General features: G+C 33.7%; 1 protein-coding gene across 3 annotated transcripts in view; it reads left to right on the top strand.

The window, feature by feature from the left end:
• LRRK2 (leucine rich repeat kinase 2) overlaps positions 1–23492 on the top strand; it is a 151873-nt gene that overhangs the window by 74175 nt on the left and 54206 nt on the right. For all 3 annotated transcript variants that reach the window (XR_004059522.1, XM_010366111.2, XM_030938579.1), the window contains exons 21-32: positions 1411–1529; positions 2644–2713; positions 3196–3413; positions 6020–6270; positions 6784–6932; positions 10476–10569; positions 11627–11813; positions 13465–13646; positions 16087–16316; positions 16727–16854; positions 18050–18268; positions 22404–22605. Coding sequence is in view for 2 of the 3 variants with exons in the window: in XM_010366111.2 (XP_010364413.2) it covers positions 1411–1529; positions 2644–2713; positions 3196–3413; positions 6020–6270; positions 6784–6932; positions 10476–10569; positions 11627–11813; positions 13465–13646; positions 16087–16316; positions 16727–16854; positions 18050–18268; positions 22404–22605 (2049 nt within the window). In the remaining variant the exon portion in view is untranslated. The remainder of the gene's footprint in view (positions 1–1410; positions 1530–2643; positions 2714–3195; positions 3414–6019; positions 6271–6783; positions 6933–10475; positions 10570–11626; positions 11814–13464; positions 13647–16086; positions 16317–16726; positions 16855–18049; positions 18269–22403; positions 22606–23492) is intronic.

The raw sequence follows: 23492 nt of genomic DNA, 5'->3' as shown, positions 1-23492 counted from the left end.
GTTGATGTCTATCTCCTCATCTCAGGAAAGCCGTGAGACTGTTTCAATTTCTTCTTATGTGTATGCCCCTTAATTTGTCTGCAAGCAGAAGACCAGAGTGATCATAGGGCTCACATAATTTGTTTCCCTCCTTTCAGGTATTACATAGTCCTATGCTGTCTGTCGCCCAGTGTCTATATCCAGTCATTTAATATATTTGTCCAGTTTTCTTGTTGTTTATGTGAGTAGGTTAAGTTCATTCACACTTGTTGCTCTATCATGCCTGAAAGAACTCTCTTCAAGTATTTTTAAAGAAAGCATTAGAAATTTTAACATAAAATAATTATAAAATGCATTATGCTGCTTGTACAAATAATGTGCTAATAGACATTTCACAAACATATAAAGTGGGATAATTATGATAATTTAATAATCTTTATAATTATGTAATTGTTACTACATTATAAATTCTATTTTATTAAAATCTTAAGCATTAAAATAATGTAAATTATAGAATTAATTAAACTTCAGTAATGAACGAGGTGGGAGCTGTTTATATCAGGATTTATACTGAATATTATAAAGGGGATATTTGGATATACAGATTTTATAATTTGGTTTTGAAGTAAAATGAATTCTTTGTTTTTCTAAGATAAAGAGTAGGGGAATTTAAAATCATAATTTTCACAAATGCATTCACATTATTTATCTTTAATATGATTTATTTATTGATTTTTTTTGTAAATTTATTGTTTTGAAAGTACTGCCTTTTCCTTATTTTGTAAAATAATTATTGCCAGCCAAATTTATTGTGTTTATTTTAATACCATTCCATAAAAGAAACCACGAAACACGAAATTCAGATAGGAATATATTCAAAATTGCTGTTAAATAATTTGTGTGATTACAACATTTAAAACAAGATTTGAAAAATTTATAAGAAAAATTCAGGGAGTTAATCCATTCTCTTTCCTATGCTGCTAGTTCCTATTCCAGTGGTCGCTATAAATAAATTCAGAGAAACAGAAAGCAGTAACATCGATCAGATTGCATACAAACTTTCTGCACACACACATATTTGTTATAGCTTATGTAACCATTGATTGATTTGGCTTTTTCCTGCTGGACTATGAGCTCCTCTGCGGGATAGATTTATTTTTTTCCTGCATATCATTATCCAGTGCTTACCCAGTGTCTAGTCTGTAACAGCCATTCCATAAATATTTATGAGTGAAGAAAAATGTTGTTGAATTTTTAAAGTGAAAAACCAACGTGGCTTATCATTTCTATTTTAAAGATTTTACAAAGGAAATGGACTGTGAAATTTCCGTTAATAAAAATAGGTTTAATCTTCCATGACTGAACAAGGATCTTATGATTGAGTAAGCTTTTCATACTCGCTTTCATGTTATTTTATCATTTTCAAAATAGGAAGTGAAGGCTCATTTCTTGTGAAAAAGAAATCAAATTCAATTAGTGTAGGAGAATTTCACCGAGATGCCGTATTACAGCGTTGCTCACCAAATTTGCAAAGGCATTCCAGTTCCTTGGTAAGTTGAATTGTGATTATGTTGTGTTTTGCTACTGACATTCTCTTGATAACTAAAATTTATGCCAAAGCTAGGAACAATTGGTAGGGATTTCCCTGATGTATGAAAACTATAATTTTGAGATGTTTTATATATGTATATATATGAAAACACAGTAGATGTAAATTATGCTAAATTCACATTTGTAGTCTTTTGAGTATGCAGGGTATGAATTTGTTTGGGGCATATATATGTATACTTACAGTACACTTCAACATGGTTTTCTTCTTCTTTCTTTTTAGAACTTCATGTCTGAAAAGAGCCCAGGCTAGACCTGTACCTAATGGTGTGGGTTGGTCCCATGAACACTTTAGCTAGAAATCTTACAGTGATTTCTAAGAAACCAGACAGAAGTCTGAAGGACACTGAACAAGATGGAGTAGCATAATATAATTCATTGCTCATCTATATATCTATATCTATATCTATCTATAGGTGTATTGAAAGTTATTTAATTTTTTAGACACCATTATTATTTCAACCTCCTGTCTGTTTTGGAACTATGGAAGGACTATTGCATATTTGCATGAGGAGTTTGATCATTCTAGTTGAGGAAATTGGGAGCCACCTTATTCTCAGGTTCACTTTGAAAGATCTATTTTAACCTATGCTCTAATTTTGATTATAGCTGAGTACTAAAAATATCAGTGTTGTTTTATGTTAATTCTAGACCTCAAGATGGGTGAAATGAATGACTATAGTTGAATCGGTCAAATTAGCTCTCAGCTTTATATATGCTCTTTCGAATTTATATATAAATTTAGTCATAAAAAGTAGTTTGGTTAATGAGAGAAATTATATGGATACAGCTTTTTGACTCAACCTTTCTGTTTTTCAGTTTCCTTATATTTAAAACAAAAGAGAAAGAGTAGATACTAAGGTCATTTGAGCACAAAAATGAATTGTTTTCTTTTATCTTCACAATTGGGTTCTTAGTTTTTACTTGCCTATTTTTTCCCATAATTATAAAAACGATTTAACCCTATTAAAATTCCATGGTTCTTTCCTTATAAAAATGTCCTCTTGTCCAACAAATGACGGCAATTTTATTATAAATATCATTATTTTTTAATAGGGGCCCATTTTTGATCATGAAGATTTACTGAGGAGAAAAAGAAAAATATTATCTTCAGATGATTCACTCAGTAAGTATTTGGATGTAATCATAAATAAATAGATACTTTGGGCAAAATACAGTGTTTGGTTGAATTTCCTCCAATTATTCAAATATTCTTGGGGCCAGTTTCATCTTACATAATTTCCCACAAGCTATAGAAAAATGAAGTATACATTTAAAATTTACCTTTCTTGAATATTATAGAACACATTAGTCTTTATTTTTACAAGTTTTCTGAAATGTAAATAACACCTCCCACCAGTGCCACTCTTCATTCTCTCTTCCAGTTTTCTTTTTTTTTTTTTCCACACCATTTACACCACCTGATTAAGCGCTTTTTATCTACTGTTCATCTCTGCCACTGGAATATAAACTCCATAGTTTGGTTTTCTACTGAATCTTCAGTGTCCTGGAGAAAGCCTGATTGCTAGGAGGTGCTCAGTAAACTTTCACTACATGAATTTAAATTATTTGCTTATATTTCCATTGTCTGTTTGTTTTTGACAAAAGGGTCATCAAAACTTCAATCCCATATGAGGCATTCAGACAGCATTTCTTCTCTGGCTTCTGAGAGAGAATATATTACATCACTAGACCTTTCAGCAAATGAACTAAGAGATATTGATGCCCTAAGCCAGAAATGCTGTATAAGTGGTCATTTGGAGCATCTTGAAAAGCTGGAGCTTCACCAGAATGCACTCATGAGCTTTCCACAACAGCTATGTGAAGTAAATTTAATTTATCCTTGTAACTTTTAAGACGTTTGAAGAGCTTTTGTATTTATATCTAGTTTGCCTGATTAAGTCTTTTAAAAGAACATTCTACTTTTGTGTCACTGGGCGATATGTCCCCCGTTCTTCTGGTTTTTGCACACATATCTTAGTCTGTGTGATGTTCAGGAGCATCTTTGAGGGCAGGCAGTGGAAACAGATCTGATTAGAAAGGAATTCTAGGTTTTGTACGGAGTACATGTTAAAGTCTATCAAGTGTATATTGATTAAACTTTAATCATTTAATTCAAGTAAGACAACATCAACTATTTAAATTAGATTAGGTAAACTAGAATTAGACCTGGTTTGGTAGTACTGGCTCTGACTCAGCTACCAACTGTGTGACAATACAAACATGTCACTCCTCCTGCTCTAATCCTTCATTTTCTCATCTGTAAAATAGAGATTCAACTAAATGATTGTTGTGGCTATTTTTTTTCCAGTTTAAAATAATGTGTAACTTAAAAGATTTTTTTTTTTTTTTGGTCAAAGTTCCTGTCTTACAAGAATTAAAGTATAATATAGTTTGTTGATAGGATAGCTCTCTGAAAATTGACTTTGCTCAGCATTTGTATGTACTACAGATCAAAATAGTTTTGAAAGCCAAAGAAGATACCATAAAAATTAAAATTATTTTAATGCAAATGTTTAAATTGTTAAATAAAATTCTCAAGGCTGGGCATGGTGACTCATGCCTATAATCCCAGCACTTTGGAGGCTGAGGCGGGCGTATTGTCTGAGTTCAAGAGTTCAAGACCAGCGTAAACAACAGCAAAATCTTGTCTCTACCAAAAATACAAAAAATTAGCCATGCGTGGGTGGGTGCACCTGTGGTCCCAGCTACTGGATGCTGAGGTAGGAGAATTGCCTGATCCTGGGAGGCAGAGGTTGCAGTGAGCCAAGATTGCACCACTCTACTCCAGCCTGGGCAACAGAGTGAGACCCTATCTAAAAAAAAAAAAAAAAAAAAGTCTTGTTGCAAATGCATTTCCCCCTTTTTAAGCCTAAAAAATTATCATAATTTTGAGATGTTTTAAAGGCAACATTACATAAATTTTAAGTATATTTAAGGGGTGTTTTTTTCTGTAAAGTTTTTATATCTGGAGACAGAAGAAAGAAAGGTGACCCACTCCTCCAGCCATGCTGTAATGTCTAAAATGTGTCTTTCTCTCTTCACCTCTTTGCCTTGCTAAATACTTCAAGTCACCCAGGGCTCAATTTAAATGTCACTTCATCACTCTCTGCTTCTCTTCCTTTTTCCTTCTACCCTCCAGACAACCTGGCCACCTAACCTCCATTTCCATAACACCTGATGCTTTCCCTCTAATTCTCATTCGGTCATCCAATTTGATTTAAAGTACCTTTGCCCTCACTAAACTGTGAACTCCTTGAGGACAGGACTTGTTTCAGGCTTGTTTCTGTCTATTCCCAGTGCCTAGTGAGACCTGACATATGGTAGAAGTTTAGTAGATACTTACTGAATTGATTTGTGGAGGAATTAATGCCTGAAACTTGGTAATACTTCAATTAATATTTGTTAAATGAGCAAGTGAAATAATTCTGGGATTTAGTCTAGTTAAAACAAAGAGAATTGGAAGAGATGGTGATAAGGTGAGACATGCCGGCATTCAATGACTGGACAAGCTCAGAACCTTCTCTTAGGGAAATTTCAAAATGACACCATTAGATGGTACTTTGTTTGTTTGTTATTGTCAAAGAGTCTCAACTATGTTCCTTTTTATAAGAAAATTTCCTGATTAAACCCTGGGAATAATTTTAAAGTCTTTACTTTGGAATAAGTTAATAAGGGTCTGAAACAAAGGCAGGAATTTTGAAACAACTTCTGGGACAAAGAGTCATTAATAAGCCTCTATAATCATATCAAAGTCTAGAATTTCTTGTATGGATAAATATACTGATATATAAAGAAGAGCATAGAGAAGTGATTGTTTTTGGCATTTGAGCTCTTTGAGAGTATTACATACCAAAGTTGTAAAAAATCGACGTAATATGTAAGTAGGGGTTTGCTGTTATCATTATAAAATCATAAACTGCTTAAAAATGGAAAGTAGAAATTTGAAACAAAAAGTTTCATAAAAAAGAGGAGGTTCTAAAATGAAACACAAATTGTATGTAACTATTTTTATGGTTAAATCTTATATGTATCAAAATATGTAACAATTTCTGACAGCATTTAAAACATATTCCCAGGATTGTGTTGTGCTTTTTCTTAAATCATTAATTCAAATATTTGTTGAGGCCTATTCCGCTTCCATTTTGCTCTTTCTGGGAATAATTTACGAAAAGCTGAAGGAAGCTTTCAACTCTGTTTTCATGAACCTGCTTTTTACAGTCTACCGTTGTAATTTTGCTGGTTTTACCCATGCTATAAGCAGAGATGATTGGGCTAATCAGTATACTGAAATTCTGTTGTGGATTGTGTTTTCAACTTTTTGAAAATTCTTGATGGTTCTAGTTACCAGAGGTGTGTAAGGCAGAAATATTAGCTAGACTTAAGTTCCTCAGATGGTTCACTTTAGAATTTTAAACTCTTGTCTTTTCAGACTCTGAAGAGTTTGACACATTTGGACTTGCACAGTAATAAATTTACATCATTTCCTTCTTACTTGTTGAAAATGAGTTGTGTTGCTAACCTTGATGTCTCTCGAAATGACATTGGACCCTCAGTGGTTTTAGATCCTGCAGTGAAATGTCCAACTCTGAAACAGTTTAACCTGTCATATAACCAGCTGTCTTCTGTTCCTGAGAACCTTGCTGATGTGGTAGAGAAACTGGAGCAGCTCATTTTAGAAGGGTAAGACAGAGCTCATTAAAAATAAAAGGACTGGCTAAATATGCTGATGTTAACAAAATACGCTGACATTTGTATAGTCATGAGTTTTGACAACATGGTGAAACTCCATCTCTACTAAAAATACAAAAATTATCCGGGGTTGGTGGTGCGCGCCTGTAATCCCAACTACTCAGAGGCTGAGGCATGAAAATCGCTTGAACCCAGGAGGCGGAGGTCGCAGTGAGCCAAGATCGCGCCATTGCACTCCAGCCTGGGTGACAGAGGCGAGACTCTGTCTCAAAAAAATATATATATAATATATATATTTATTATAATGTATAAGTATTATATATAATAAAAAACTGAGACAATGAATATTGCAACTACTATCAATGACTTATATTTTCACAACTAATTTTTAAATTAATGAATCCTTTTCGATGCTATTCTTTGAAAGCAAATTGTTTTTGGTATTTTTTCTTTAAAGCATATGAATTTATGCAATTTAATCATTATCTTGTCTCTTGTGACTAGAAATAAAATATCAGGGATATGCACCCCCTTGAGACTGAAGGAACTGAAGATTTTAAACCTTAGTAAAAACCACATTTCATCCCTATCAGAGAACTTTCTTGAGGCTTGTCCTAAAGTGGAGAGTTTCAGTGCCAGAATGAATTTTCTTGGTAAGTATTCTGTGTGGGTCTCCTCCTTACCAGGCCCTCTAAGTTGTACAAGATGAGTCACATATGGACCCTTTAGGTGGGGATTTAAAGGTGGCATTTCAGTCTAAATATTATGCTGGATTTAAAAAATAAAGTTAGCAGGTTGGCAATAAAAGAAAATGCTATCAAACTATGAAAATAAATGAAAGAACTGTAAATGCATATTGCTAAGTGAAAGAAGTCAATCTGAAAAGGCTACATACTATTCGTTCCCAACTGTAAGACATTCTGGAAGAGACAAAATTATGAGGACATTAAAAAGATCAATGGTTGTCGGGTTAGGGGAGGGAGAGATGAATAGGTAAAGCACAGAGGATTTTTAGGGCAGTGCAACTGTTTTGTATACTACAGTGGGGGATACGTGCCATTGTACACTTGTCAAAACCCATAGAATGTACAGTACAAAGAATGAACCCTGATGTAAACTGTGGACTTTGAGTGATAATGATGTGTCGAATATTGGCTCATCAGTTGGAACAACTGTGCCAAACTAATGCAAATTGTTAATAATAGGGGAAAATATATGTGGGGTGGTGGTGGTGAGAGAAGCGATATATTGAAAGTCTTTGGACTGTCTTCTCAATTTTTCTGTGTATCTAAAACTGCTCTAAAAATAGTCTATAATTTAAACAAAGTTATCACATTTTTATTGTCAGAGGTTAAAATGATAGTTACTTGGCCTACTGTGTAGTACACTGTGGTTCCTTTTAGTCTTCAACTAAACATGCACATGGCTGCCTGAGCTGGGTAAGGCATCTTATACTGAAATACTGTTTTTCATACTGAAGTTTCTTCAGCAATTTTTTGTGTGATAAATATGATTACTCTTATTGCTGTTGTTAGAAACAAAATTAATCATTTAATAGTTTTCAATTTAGTGAAGTTAATGTATATTCAATCAGCTCTTGTGCTTTGCAAGACATTACAGTAATGCAAATTATTATCATCACTTTTATTAAAAGTTGTAGAATCCCCTGCATTCTCTTAGCTTATGAAATAATAGAGGAAATTATGTTCATTTGTATCCTAAATGAACATTTTAATATTAAGGAACAAAATACTTTTATGATAATAAACAGGAATTCCCCATATTTTATCTTCCTTCATAGAGAATACTCACTTCTTGCCACCCATGTGATTATTCTATACCTGACTCAGTAAAATAATTTTTAATTCTATTTAATAGCAGAATATGGCTTGACTGCTTATTAATGGTATTTTAATTTGTCAGAGCTTTCAGAAACTGATAATGATCAAAACCATCTTAATTTGGATAGTATTTTCCTCCTTTATCCCTCCCTCCCTTCCTCCTACTCTCTTGAATATTGGCCACATTCTAACTATGATCCTGAAACTGGAGAGAGAGTGATTCACTCACTCACTAGTAAGCAAAGCAAACTCGGTCTCTGTCCTTAAGGAACTTGTGATTAAGTTCAGAGGACAGACAAACATTAAGTAATGATGGCACAAATAAATGTAATTTTATATTGTGGTACCTTCTGTGGAAAAGTTTCAGAATGCTCTGTGGTACCTCAGGGGAATCTGATTCAGACTGTGGAGTCAGGGAAGCATTTCTGTTCCTGTGACATTTAAGTTGGGTCTGGAAAGAGGAGCATCCAAAATGACCCTGAAGTTTGTGTATGGTTAGTGTGTCATCTCAGCTGAATCTCACAATGATCCTAATGGTCGTTGTACCTAGGACAGGTATGACCTCTGCCCAGTTGAGGAAATCAGAGCAGCGAGACTTTTTTTGTGTGATGTTTACAGGTGCATGTAATTGATTATCTTGTGAAAGTTTGAATGGACCCCAGTTCAAAATCTGTTTGCTTTGCACTACACAAGCTTAATAGTTTGAGAAGTGGTCTTACGTTTGAGAAGATGCCCCACGGAGGTGACATCTGAGCAGGACCACTAACCATTAAAAAATAATCCCATGTAAATGGTGAAACCTTGTCTCTACTAAAAACACAAAAACTTTTAGTTTTTTTTAGTAAGCGTGGTGGCATGTGACTGTAATCCCAGCTACTCGAGAGGCTGAGGCAGGAGAATCGCTTGAACCAGGGAGTCGGAAGTTGCAGTGAGTGGAGATCATGCCACTGCACTCTAGCCTGGCAACAGAGCAAGACTCCGTAAAAAAAAAAAAATAATAATAATAAATAAATCCCATGTAAAATATAGTTTTAGTTCTGTGGCCTTATGAATGTTTTCCATACAACATATGAAACTCAAGACTCTGAAGTCTTAAGTGGAGAATCATTTCTACTCATTTATTTTGCCAATAGGTGAGGTATAATATGTATCATTCTTCTTCTCAGGAAAACAGCTTCTAGGAATGTCCTGGAACATTTTGACCCTTGAAAATTGTCTAGATAAATCATAACCCGTATTTTTTAACCTTGAAAATGCTAATAACTAATTTCTCAAGCCATTTTCACAGAACCGCAGATTTGTAGATATTTCATGTATCTCAGTGTTCACCTGATCTAGCTGCACTCTTTTACAGATAAGAAAACAGGCTGTGTGATTTTCTATTTCCCAAATTGTGTTTCACAGAATTTTATTCCTTGGAGGTACCTCATACTGCATTTCTTTCTTAAGAATTCACAAAATAGGCCGGGCGCAGTGACTCACGCCTGTAATCCTAGCACTTTGGGAGGCCGAGGCGGGCAGTTCACGAGGTCAGAAGATTGAGACCATCATGGCTAACATGGTGAAAACCCGTCTCTACTAAAAATACCAAAAATTAGCTGGACATGGTGGCCCGCACCTGTAATCCCAGCTACTCAGGATGCTGAGGCAGGAGAATCTCTTGAACCTGGGAGGCGGAGATTGCATTGAGCTGAGATCGTGCCACTGCACTCCAGCCTGGGCAACAGAGAGAGACTCTGTCTCAAATAATAATAATAATAATAATAATGTAAAAAATAAAAAAATTCATAAAATACACCAGAGTTTTGAGAACTCAGATATTTTACTTTATTTTACCGAATGTTTCCCAATCTCTTAAGATTATATGGTCAAAGAATACTTTTATTAAATAACACCCATTATTATTCCATAGAACACTCTTTATGAGCTAGTACCATAAATCATTTTTGTCCTTATAATATGCTGTATATTAGTAAAGTGTTCAAAGTTGTTTTGCTGTAGTTATTTAAGAGTAATTTTAGTTAATCTATATGATATATAATAACATCACACATAATTTGAAATAAATATTCTAAAAATTTTTACTTTGTACAAATATTGGGTAGTTAAATTTATATTTAAATAGCTGTTTAGCTTCCAGGTTAAAAGATTCTGGTAAGTATGGCATTTTGTTTTATTGTTTAGTGGAAGTATTAAGGCTATTACCTTATTTTTAAAAGTGGATTTTTAAAAATTGTCAGTGTGAGAATGGAAATTAAATTAAATTAAACATCATTGGTAGCTGTTCTTATTTTTTAATTTAATGGAAATCTGGTTAAAATGATTAAAATGTTTATCTCATTTTTTTTCTTTTAGCTGCTATGCCTTTCTTGCCTCCTTCCATGACAAGCCTAAAATTATCTCAAAACAAATTTACATGTATTCCAGAAGCAATTTTAAATCTTCCACAGTAAGTTTATTGTTATTTTAGTTTTAAAAGCACATCAGCTGGAACAGAACCTTTAGAAACATGATTTCGATTCAGTCATGTGGAGGTAATTGCTTTCTAAACCTACTTAGCTTAATGTTTTTGTATGTATGAATGATTTTCACTAGATAAAAGACCCAACTCATTACTTAAAATGGAAACTTTTATATTAATTTAGTGGATCATTGTGTAAAAACAACTTAGGATTGTTTAATTAATTGCTGTATTAGTATAATGAAATGAGATTATACTGGCTATCACTTTAACTTTTAAAATGATAGTGGAACTTGATATGTTGCCAGAATACCCTAAACTTTGACATTATGCTTAAGTTGTGTTTGAGTGAAATTTTGGGTGAAGATTAGGCAAGTTTATGTAGTTCCAGGTTTTTGAGGTATTTTGGTTAATTTCATGAAACCAGAAGCTTCCTGTTAACTTTAAATCGAGGCATTAATTTGATCTTGATTGTGTTGTAATCTTAAATTCTATTCTAGTTATATCATACATGAGAAACCAAATTCATAAAATATATGTGTAAATCTATCTTTTCCTTTGTTTTCTTGCTGTCAGCTATTCCTTCAAACACTGTGGCTTTTTAGAATTAAGACTAAAATGCTGCTTGCATGATGCTGCAATGAACTCTTCTGTGAGCTCATATTTAGGCAAATAATAATTATAATTTAGCCATAAAGAGTGTTACACAAACCTATAATAGCTAACTTACACCTAGATTTAGAATGTGTTGAACTAATCTAACTACTCTACAGTGGTTCCCCTCTTTAATCTTCCTAATAATCCCTTACAATAGCCACTGTTATTATCTCCACTTCGTAAGAGATGAAGTAACTTGCCCAGCTCATGGTTCTTAAACTCTGGTGGTTCAACTTCAGGCTCTCAAATCACATGCATACGCATATGTCAATAATGCTAGTTTTGACATTACACCTTATTCTTACCCTGAGGAAAATTATTTGTGATGTTATTTCATGTATTTTGGAAATACTCACTTGATTTACATCTTTCCATTGTATTGTTTTAGCTTGCGGTCTTTAGATATGAGCAGCAATGATATTCAACGTCTACCAGGTCCTGCACACTGGAAATCTTTGAATTTAAGGGAACTCTTATTTAGCCATAATCAGATCAGCATCTTGGACTTGAGTGAAAAAGCATATTTATGGTCCAGAGTAGAGAAACTGCATCTTTCTCACAATAAACTGAAAGAGGTAAGATGTCACTTTTAAAATTATTGCCACTTAAAAAATATACTTTATGATTTGCATCATCACAAATTATCATTTTAAGTGATATTTAGTTTCTAAATACCAATTTCATGAAACTAGAAGCTTCCTGTTAACTATAAATTCCTGTCAACTATAAGTTCAGATTTCCATTAAATTAAAAAATAAAAACAGCTACTAATGGTGTGTCACTTAATTTAATTTCTATTCTCACACAGACAATTTTAAAAAATCTGCTTTTAAAAATATTTAAAAGTAGTAGCTGTAATATTTCCACTAAACAATAAAACAATATACAATACTTACCAGAACCTTTTAATCTGAAAGCTAAACAGCTAGATATAAATTTGTCTACCCAACATTTGTACAAAGTAAAAATTATTAGAATATTCATTTCAAATTATGTGTGATGTTATCATATAACATATTATAGATTAACTCAAGTTACTCTTAACTGTTACTTAACTATGACAAAAAAACTTAAAATGCTTTACTAATATACAATTCTTTATAGTACTAGCTCATAAAGAGTTTTCTACGGAATAGTAGTTGATGTCATTTAATAAATTCAAAATAAGCATTGTAAATATCAATACTATTCAATTTTTTTGGTTTTTAAATAAGTTGTAAGCCTACCCTGTGGTAAATGGATATGGTAACACAGCGTAATTTCCTTAAAAAATACTTTTGTGCTATATTTTTAAAGGATTATATGAATTATACATAATTATAGATTAATGTTATGCTGTGTGTCGTTGTATCACTAAATCTCTGTCCAATCTGTTAACAGACTCTTAGATGCTTCATTTTTCTCAAGTTGTTGCTGGCCTGTGTACTGTATTACTTGTTTTTCAGCTTTCTTTGGTACATTCTTAAATTTCTGCATTCCTGCACCATACTACCTATCACCCTAATGGATCAATCTTTTTTGTTTTGCTCCATTCTCTCTGTTATGAATCTGAAATTGATAATCTATTTGTCTCAGAAAATATTTTTTTTCAAGTTTAGCGTATTGCCTACAAAACCAAAAGAATTAAGTGTCTGACACTGTGAGGTTCAGAAAAACTGTGCATATATTTTGCTACCTGATTTTTTTTGCCAGCAAATGAGTGTTTTCTATTATAAATACGGTATATATTGCTTAAAAATTTGGAACAGAAAAGAAATCACTCCAATTAGGATGCCGCCTAAAGTATAAGCATGTAGCTTTACTATGAGAACACTAAATTGCATGCAGGTTTGTAGTGACTCTAGGTCTTCTTTCCTTTACTGAAGGAGCAGAATGAAGCCACAGATAATGGATTTGGATAACTAAATCCATTTTGTGGTAAGAACTTCCTTACTTTCAATGTCTTGAAGAGATGAAGTATGTTACCAAAGGAGATGGGGTTTTTTAAGATTACTGATGAGTGATATAGATTGTTTGGGAGTAAGTTTTTATATGTAAGTTTTCATGTTTTTAAACACATACTGACAACTTATGACAAACCTTTGGAAAGTTTTAGAACTCTGTTGAAAGACTGTGCAAGCTGCTGATGGAATCTGTGAGCCTTTCTTGTTTCTTATCATCTTGTTTTTTGGCAGAACACATTTCTTCCTTCCCACCAACAGCTTTTGCCCCTTTTTTTCCATTAAGATTCCTCCTGAGATTGGCTGTCTTGAAAATCTGACATCTCTGGATGTCAGTTACAACTTGGAACTAAGATCCTTTCCCAATGAAATGGGGAAATTAAGCAAAATATGGGATCTTCCTTTGGATGAACTGCGTCTTAACTTTGATTTTAAACATATAGGATGTAAAGCCAAAGACATCATAAGGTTAGATAATTTTTTTTCTCTCTGTTTTTATTAAATTTATTTCAGATTTTCTACTTTCTGTGACTTTGATGGATGTACATTGTTACAATTTAGGGAAAAATGAATAGTAATATTTGGCATTAATATGCTGTGTCATTTGCCTTTCATTTAATGAATGCGTTTCTGTGGTGCCACTGTAGAGATTTTTCATTCTTCTTAGCCAGGCTAATGTTGAGAGCAGCTTCTCCTCCTTCTGTTTCTTTTCACTGGAGTAGACTCTAAAAGAAAATAAGTATTGTGATTTGGTCTCTCGATTACACAGTCTAAAGAAATATAGCACAGTTTAATAACTTCTCACACTGTATTTCATATAGCAACTAGGTAACATATGCCTCTTACATCTTAAAGCATTATCGTTACTGACATCATATGAAATTACTAACTTCTATTTTGCCCATTAGGATGAGTAATCTACTCACCTTGATCAGTTTTGAAAGCACCAAAACTTCTCAAGTATCACTGTTTCTGGTCTTTACACTCTAAGCACTTTAAATATCTTTGATAACAGATTTTATCCCCCATTTTATTCCCTTTCAGCACATTGGTCTTATTACTTTCTCATAAAATCCTTTGCTCCCTTTTCCACAGTTACTGTATGAACATTGCAGACCTCAGCTCTGTCATCACCTCTCAACTTGACTGTAATATCCACCAAGGCAGAGATCATAGCTGTGTTCAGTCACTATTCAAATCTTGGCACCCAACACAGTGCCTGGCATACAATTAGTAGTTGCTTAATTACCAGTGATTTATACTTCCTGATTCTCTTCTGCCTAAAATCTCTTAAATTTGTATTTAACTTCATCTCTTTTTATGAGGAAGGATTTTGTTTTCTGAACTCCTCCTGAGCTTCATTTCATTTTAAAGGAAAGAATTTGTTAACTTTTGTGCTAATTGTGACTACCCTTCATCCTACACAATTATTTTTCTCTCTTGAAACTGGAAAAGATGGTTATATAAAAATTGGTTCAATTCTTACTAAACATTTAGTAGAACTAGCTTTTAGTTTAAATACTTTTAAACATGTTTAACATTTTCAGAGAAGACAGGAAGACCTAGAGCAGGTTAGAAATTGTAGGCATCATTTGCTTTTTGAAGAAAGCCGTTTTTCAAATAGTGGTGCATTCTTAATAAATAAATAAATCAAGAAAAGTAATCCTTTTTGGTCATATCATCAGGAATGTTGGTGAGATTCTTATTAGTAATAGGAATGAATTGGTCACTACTCCGATGTAGTAACTTATGATTTAGTCTTTTTCTCTAATTTGAGACTGTGGCAACATTTTAACGTATTTCAAAATGTATCTTTCTCTATGCATTATATTTTTGATAACACTTTAAATCTATTAGTTTAAAGGTAGTTTTTAAGCTACCTAAACGCTTCTATTTAGTTCGGTTTTTGCATTAAGATCATTAGGAATGAAAGCTTGTTAACAGTTGCTGATAGTATAATAGTTTATATTTATTTATTTATGATGTAAGGTGATCTCGCTATACATATATACTATCATATGCATATGTGATATATATGAATACATATCTATACATCATATATACCATATATGTGTATACATACACACATATATAATGTAACTAATATGACCTTATTATCAAGCTTTATTATAACAGTATACATATATGTATACCTTGTTTCTATGTCATATGGACTTTGTGAAATTTTATACTTTATAATTTATAGGGTTTTTCTTTTCTTCTTTTCTTTTCTTTTTGAGACTGAGTTTCACTGTTATTGCCCAGGCTGGAGTGCAATGGACTGATCTCAGCCCACTGCAACCTCCGCCTCTTGGCTTCAAGCGATTCTCCTGCCTCAGTCTCCCAAATAGCTGGAATTATAGGTGCCTGCCACCATACCCGGCTGATTTTGTGTATTTTTAATAGAGATGGGGTTTCACTATGTTGGCCAGGCTGGTCTTGAACTCCTGACCTCGTGATCCACCCGCCTCAGCCTCCTAAAGTGCTGGGATGACAGGCATGAGCCACCACACCCAGCCTGTAATTTACAGGGCTCTTCATACTATTTAAAGAAATTCAAATATGTATACATGTATGTATGTATATGTGTGTATATATAGATGTATATATATTGCATATCGTATTCTAATTAGTATTGCAAATGTATTTTGGCCTTTTGATTATTTCTGGTGATAGTGTAACATGTTTTCTTTGGTGATTTTACCAAACATTATCAACCACACTAAAATCTCTAGCAAAATATATGCATTAACAGTACTCTGAAAGACATATACATTATTACTTATATGAGCTATGCAATCTTTTGGATATTATAGTTTAGAATAGTGTGACATGCAAAAGAACTCACCTAAATCTTAAGTGTACTTTTCAACAGTTTATTATTTTATTTTTATATTTCAAATACTAGGTTTCTTCAACAGCGGTTAAAAAAGGCTGTGCCCTATAACCGAATGAAACTTATGATTGTTGGAAATACTGGGAGTGGTAAAACCACCTTATTGCAGCAATTAATGAAAACCAAGAAATCAGATCTTGGAATGCAAAGTGCCACAGTTGGCATAGATGTGAAAGACTGGCCTATCCAAATAAGAGGCAAAAGAAAGAGAGATCTCGTTCTGAATGTGTGGGATTTTGCAGGTATTTCTTTCTATAGAATTTTAAAATTCACTGTTACCATTTGTTTTGAACAGGGATTCAAAAACTGAACTTTCTGTTCTAATATCCAGAAACCTGGTAGACTGTATGGAATTATTCCAAAGCCCTTTACGTCTCCTAATTTTACCCTTGCCTCCAGAATGGAGAAGAACATGGAAGGATATGTTGGTAACAATACGGTGCTAGGTGTTTTGATCAGTTGGTGCCATATATGCTAAAAGTGGTCAGTCCCTTGTAAAAACCCAGAATAGTTCTCTAAACATTATCTGTTGTTTTTCTCTTAGTAGTATGCTAAATAATAAATAGTATTATTCCCCCCAGATATTTTTTTAAAAAGGGTTCTTGCCTGTTGTTTGAAAGATTTAAAAAATTTGTCTCTAATCTTTATTTAGGTCGTGAGGAATTCTATAGTACTCATCCTCATTTTATGACGCAGCGAGCATTGTACCTTGCTGTCTATGACCTCAGCAAAGGACAGGCTGAAGTTGATGCCATGAAGCCTTGGCTCTTCAATATAAAGGTTATTTATTCTGATCTTTTGAAAATAGAAAATAATGTGTGTGTGTGTGTGTGTGTGTGTGTGTGTGTGTGTGTACGTTAATTTATTTTGGGCAAACAGTTGCTTCAGTCTCTTTAAATACTTTCTTAAAAGAAGCACTAAAGTTTTGAGTTGGGAAACTTTCAGAGTAATTAAATCATAACATGAAAATAGTATGTTCCATATTGGTGAATGTTATTGGTAACCCGAAATTCTTTTATGCTGTAAAACTTGAAAATATATATGTTCAACTGTTTTTTTAAATCATATTATTTCTTAAATGAAATCTTAATTTTTCTAATTTAAAATAAGCTATATTAAAGAAAAGCAATCTATATATATCATCAACTTCGTACTCAGGGGCCATTTAGTGTGAAATCCTTCAGATTGTATCCTTTAAGTGGTCCCAGATTATTATGCTGTTATATCTGGAATCTCCCTTTTGTTGCTTTTGTATCTTTTCCTTTGTTGTCTTGTCAGCTATGCTTTCAAACACTATGACTTTTAAGAATTGAGACTAAAATGCTGCTTGCATGATGCTGCAATGAGCTCTTCTGTGAGTAAAGTCCTTAAAAAGGCTTGTTTCAGGATATTTAACCATGTAATTTGGCTGCATACATGCTTGTTTTGTAATTTGGGTGTTTTTTAATGTTTCTTTTATTAACTTTTTTACAGCTAGCCAACATGAGCAAATATTACAGTGGCAGTCATACTTGCTTGAATGGCTTTTATTCTTTCATTGTAGACTCCAAATTGAATGACTTTAAAATGAATTTAGAAGATTAAATTTACAGATAAGGAGGAGAAAATATACATGATATGACGTTAATTTGATATAATTTGTGGGTTTATGAAATGCTTATTTTATTTAGGAGTGGATAACTCATTTTAAGGCATGAAGATGAGAAAGGAAAACTATGCTACTACCATTATATAGGCTACCTAAAAGGGATAAAAATTGGATTAAGAAAGGCCTAAAAATGATTTTTTAAAATGTCTAGGTTACATTGTTTTCTTAGGTTTAAGGAGAAAAGGACAGTTGTTCTTTTCTTCTTCTGAAGTCTGTTAGTTTCTCTTTTCCACTCCAGTGAATGTCACGGAAAGCAAGTATCAACAGGAATGTGAGCAGGCCCAGTTTGAAAGCAAACACAAGAGGGTTTTGTGTCTTTCCCTCCAGGCTCGCGCTTCTTCTTCCCCTGTGATTCTCGTTGGCACACATTTGGATGTTTCTGATGAGAAGCAGCGCAAAGCCTGCATAAGTAAAATCACCAAGGAACTCCTGAATAAGCGAGGGTTCCCTGCTATACGAGATTATCACTTTGTGAATGCCACCGAGGAATCTGATGCTTTGGCAAAACTTCGGAAAACCATCATAAATGAGAGCCTTAATTTCAAGGTAACATGGTAGGCTGGTAGAGAAATGTAATTTATTAATTCTCATGTTATGTAACTGCCTAGAAATGTCAGAAATTTTGAGAAGTGAGCAACTCACTTAAAATTGTGGGGTTTCTTTCCCCATTGCTGTTAGCATTATTAAAATCTTTTCCATTTTAAAATTATTTATACCAGACTTCATTTCTAATTCATAGAAATGGGAATAAAAAATAATTAGAGGACCCTGAGAGAAACTAAGAGAACATTTCTGGGATACTGAGAAAATGTTTCTGAGAGAGAATCTGAGAAAATGTTTCTGAGAGAGAATCTGAGAAAATGTTTCTGAGAGAGAATCTGAGAAAATGTTTCTGAGAGAGAATCTGAGAAAATGTTTCTGAGAGAGAATCTGAGAAAATGTTTCTGAGAGAGAATCTGAGAAAATGTTTCTGAGAGAGAATCTGAGAAATGTTTCTGAGAGAGAATCTGAGAAAATGTTTCTGAGAGAGAATCTGAGAAAATGTTTCTGAGAGAGAATCTGAGAAAATGTTTCTGAGAGAGAATCTGAGAAAATGTTTCTGAGAGAGAATCTGAGAAAATGTTTCTGAGAGAGAATCTGAGAAAATGTTCTGAGAGAGAATCTGAGAAAATGTTATGTTTCTGAAGAGAGAATCTGAGAAAATGTTTCTGAGAGAGAATCTGAGAAAATGTTCTGAGAGAGAATCTGAGAAAATGTTTCTGAGAGAGAATCTGAGAAAATGTTTCTGAGAGAGAATCTGAGAAAATGTTTCTGAGAGAGAATCTGAGAAAATGTTTTTGATGTCTTTTCTCATCCAGCTTCTTGTAGTGGTGGTTCAGTCCAAGGGTAAAGGTGAATACTGAGGTCTTGGGATCATCTTTCTTCTATTATTCTTTGACTGTTATTTTTCCATTTCCTCCTTTCATTTGGAATTCCTGTTTTATGGACATCTTGATCCTTTGTGCCACTCCTTCATGTATTTTGTCACGGTGATTCCCATTCCAATTTTTTCCCCTCTGTATTGTGAGGGAGCTGTTTTATTTAGTCATGAAGACCACTGACTTGGTTTTCAGCAGTATCTCACTAATTATTTAGTTCATACAAAATGGGCTTTTTATTTTAGGAATTATGTTTTAAATGTTTAAAATTCTCTTCTGGTAAGCCAAATCTTTATAAAGCATAAATAAATCAGTTATCAGAGAGAACACTCTTTTTTTTTTTTTTTTTTGAGACAGAGTCTCGCTCTGTGGCCCAGGCTGGAGCGCAGTGGCTGGATTTCAGCTCACTGCAAGCTCCGCCTCCTGGGTTTACGCCATTCTCCTGCCTCAGCCTCCCGAGTAGCTGGGACTACAGGCGCCCACCACCTCGCCCGGCTAGTTTTTTGTATTTTTTTAGTAGAGACGGGGTTTCACCGTGTTAGCCAGGATGGTCTCGATCTCCTGACCTCGTGATCCACCCGTCTCGGCCTCCCAAAGTGCTGGGATTACAGGCTTGAGCCAGAGAACACTCTTTTTTAATACTTGCAGGAAAAAGAAATATTCACTGGGTTCTACAGGGAGTGTGGTGTAAACTGTACTGAAAAATACCCTTGATAGTTCCATATGACAAACATAATGATGAATTTCACTTAGTCCCTCTTGGCTTAGCTCATTAGCACTAATGATCAAGATCCTGGCTGATAAATAGAGTCCTATTTCGCCTGGGTAGTCCCAGCATAATTATTAATACTGTCCCACTATATTCTCAAAAGCATTCCAATTTGGATGATAAATTACATGGTCACCTTGGTTATAACTCCGCATTGGCCAGTTAGCTTACTTCTGTTCCTTTTATATAGATTATGTGTGCTTCTCTGCAAAACCTAATGAGCCATTTGTAAAAGTGATGACTTTTGCGGTGTCCAGGGAGAGAATTTGTATGTTCGTGTCCTTCAGCACACATTTATTATAGTTATTAAAAGGTTTTATTGATGATAGATGGTAATGTCATGTAAAAATGACATTATTTATTTGTAGATTTTCCTATTCTCTTGTTGGACATGTAATTAGAAAGTAATATGACTTAAAGAAAAACAAATACACAAAATTTATTCATCCAGTTAATCTCTTACTCGAGTTTTTTTTTTTTTTCCTGAGACTATACCCATACTTCACAAACTTTGTTGTTACTGAGAATATTTTGATAGTTTCCCTTTTCATCATTGCTGTCAGAGAATGTATCATATTTAAAAAGACTTGTTGGAGGACGAGTTTGTTTTGAAAAGGCCTGAATTTAGTTGATGCAAAGTCACAGATAAGATGGTTCATTAACCTGTATTAATACTGCTTTTGTCTAATAGATATCATTACCAATACATCAGACCAGTTTTCCTTTTGGGACTTGTAAATCAACTTTGAAGACAACTTTTTACAAGGAAGTAAAACAAATGCTTTGAGAAATACCAGTATTAGTGAAAGAAAAGTATATATTGCTAATGGATACAGCATTCTGGCATAATGGTTTGAAAACTCATTTGATTGCTTTGTAGAAGAGTGACTCTGCTTTGTAGAAGAGTGACTCTTTCAGAGGACCCAGGGCCTGTGGGCCTGCCAGAACTTGAAAATTCTTTCTTCCCTGAGGTGCTTCAACCTGATTTCAAAGAGCAGCTTTTAATCTATTAGAGATCTTTTTTTGTCCTCTCATTTATTTTTCATCTTTCCCTTTGATCTTAGCTCTTCTCTAATCTTTTTCTGTCTCAACCTTATTAACATGTGTCTGTGCAGACACTTTAAGTTTTATTTTTTTGACTCAGCCTGTCAGTGAACTGATAATCATGCTGAAAGAAGAAGCAGGACAATACAGAGTTCAATGCCGACAATACTCCTTTTAATCTTGTTCAGCCCATTAGCAGAGCAGGCATCCCTTTAGGCTTTGAGTCCTAGTCCCCTACAACTCATCCCGTTTCTACTTGATTTGCTTTCTTTGAGAACTCTTGTTTACTTTTGTATGGAGGTTTCCCTCCTTGGATTAAAACATAAACCTCAATCTGAAGTTCCATTTCATCTTAGTTTATGAATGACTCTGAGAGGGAACATGAAAAGTGGAAATTAGTGAAATTATCTCCAATTCTCTGGGTCAAAAGACACACGAAAACAGTCTCTTGAGTAACCATTCGCAGGTAAATACAGAATAATGGTTATGGTTGTCTCCTTAAGGTTTTAGTCACAAATGAAAAAGACCAAGTTAATTTTTTGTCTATGTATGCTGAATTTCTATTTGTAGTAAGTGTAAGAATTTAAGCAGAAATTCTGTTTCTTATTTTCAGGTGAAAAGAATATGTAATTTCCATAGGTCCAGAAATAGGGAGAGTTTGCCATCTGGTGGTTCTTAAAGGCATTGCGGATATTATTAAGAGTTGCTTTTCTATTTGAAATTATATTTTAAAAAATGTTTGGAAGACACTTTTATTATAGAAACTATTCTCTTAAGCCCATTCTTTAAAAAATCTTTTTTTAAATGTATTTCTCATTTTGTAGACAGTGATTAGATTCTAAAAGCAACAGAACAATGATCATCCTCTCCTAGCACAATCACTGGTGTTTAGATGATTTCTCATTTTCCCAAATTCGAGGTTCCATGAAAAACACAACTTGAGTGGGATTTTATGTCTCCAGGTTTCACTGTTGATATATACATCCCATCAATGTAACATTTTACAAATAACAAGCACAAAATTAATGTTTTACCTTGAATATTTAAAATGTAATATCCAAAAGCTCTTGTAATTTGTACTGATATCTTATGCTAGCGTGTCTGTTTCACATTAAGTTTAATGTCTTAAGATATAAAAAGTCTTTCTTATGGTTAGTGATTTATCTTGTTTTTTGCCATGGAATTTCTGGATAGCGAGATAAACATTTCCATACTATTTTATTTGGTATTTCCTAATTTGTCTCTGGATCAACAGTTTTCCTATTTTAATTTCATTGTACTTATTCCTTACAATCTAAGGAGCTTTTTATTATATTTTGATTTTATTTAAAAATGTACTTCTGAATAACATATCTGTTTCTGTAAAAACTGTTAGCACTGAATTTGCCAACCATTTGACAAATACACGAATAAAATAGATTTTTACGGCTTGTCATTTGTAATTTCATAGATCCGAGATCAGCCTGTTGTTGGACAGCTGATTCCAGACTGCTATGTAGAACTTGAGAAAATCATTTTATCGGAGCGTAAAAATGTGCCAGTTGAATTTCCTGTAATTGACCAGAAACGATTATTACAACTAGTGAGAGAAAATCAGTTGCAGTTAGATGAAAATGAGCTTCCTCACGCAGTTCACTTTCTAAATGAATCAGGTTTGTGTTTCTTTCCTTATTTTCAAAGCTCAGCTGTAATAACTTATAAAAGTGTTTCTGAATCTTGTATAGAATTTACATTCAAAGCTGAGAGAATATCCGTACAGTTCTTTAATAGGCCACTGATTTTTTTCTTTTTGGAGGATCATCATGTGTGTGGATGACAAATCATGTATCGTGTTGTAAGAAAACAAATTTAGAAATCACCTAGGAGTAAAGTAGTGGAAAGATTCCCTGAGTGGGAGTTAAAATATTTGGGTTCTAGAACTTACTTGTACTATTCAGGAGCTGTGGAACCCGGAGCACAGCCATAGACTTCCATAATGTCAAATGAGTTTAGTGCATGTGAAACTTATTTTTATAATGCAAAGGGGAATTATTGTTGGAATGGGACGCTTTGAGAATCAATGGCTCCCTGAGATGATGCAGGTGCTGAATGGAAGATCTAGCTCTCTTCCATCAAATGTTGATCTCAAAGATGAAAATTCTCAAACCAACTTCAGTGCTGATTGTGTATTTGATCATATTACTTTGCCAGAAATGTGTGAGTTGTTTGATAGTACTAGAGTAAGTGACTGGGAAGCTGCTTTTGATCCCTAGATTCTGTTGTGTAAAAAATAGCTTCCCGTGGTTTATGATCTGTTCCTTTTCCCCATTGTTCTTAAGGTATGCTGAAATATTCTGTGTTTCTTATCTGTATTTGAAAATAAAACATGTCTTTGTAGTGTTTATTCAGCAAGCAAAACAGAAAATTATGAATTTCTATGTATGCATGAAATATGCTTTGTAATGCATGTCAGTGTCTCAAATATGTTTATATATGATTGTTTTATGTAGTTTAAAAATACTCCATTATAATATTGGGACTTTAGACCATAGGATGCACA

Source organism: Rhinopithecus roxellana, chromosome 10, assembly GCF_007565055.1.
Source record: "Rhinopithecus roxellana isolate Shanxi Qingling chromosome 10, ASM756505v1, whole genome shotgun sequence".
Classification (NCBI taxonomy): Eukaryota; Metazoa; Chordata; class Mammalia; order Primates; family Cercopithecidae; genus Rhinopithecus; species Rhinopithecus roxellana.
This window is presented reverse-complemented; position numbering and strand designations above follow the sequence as displayed.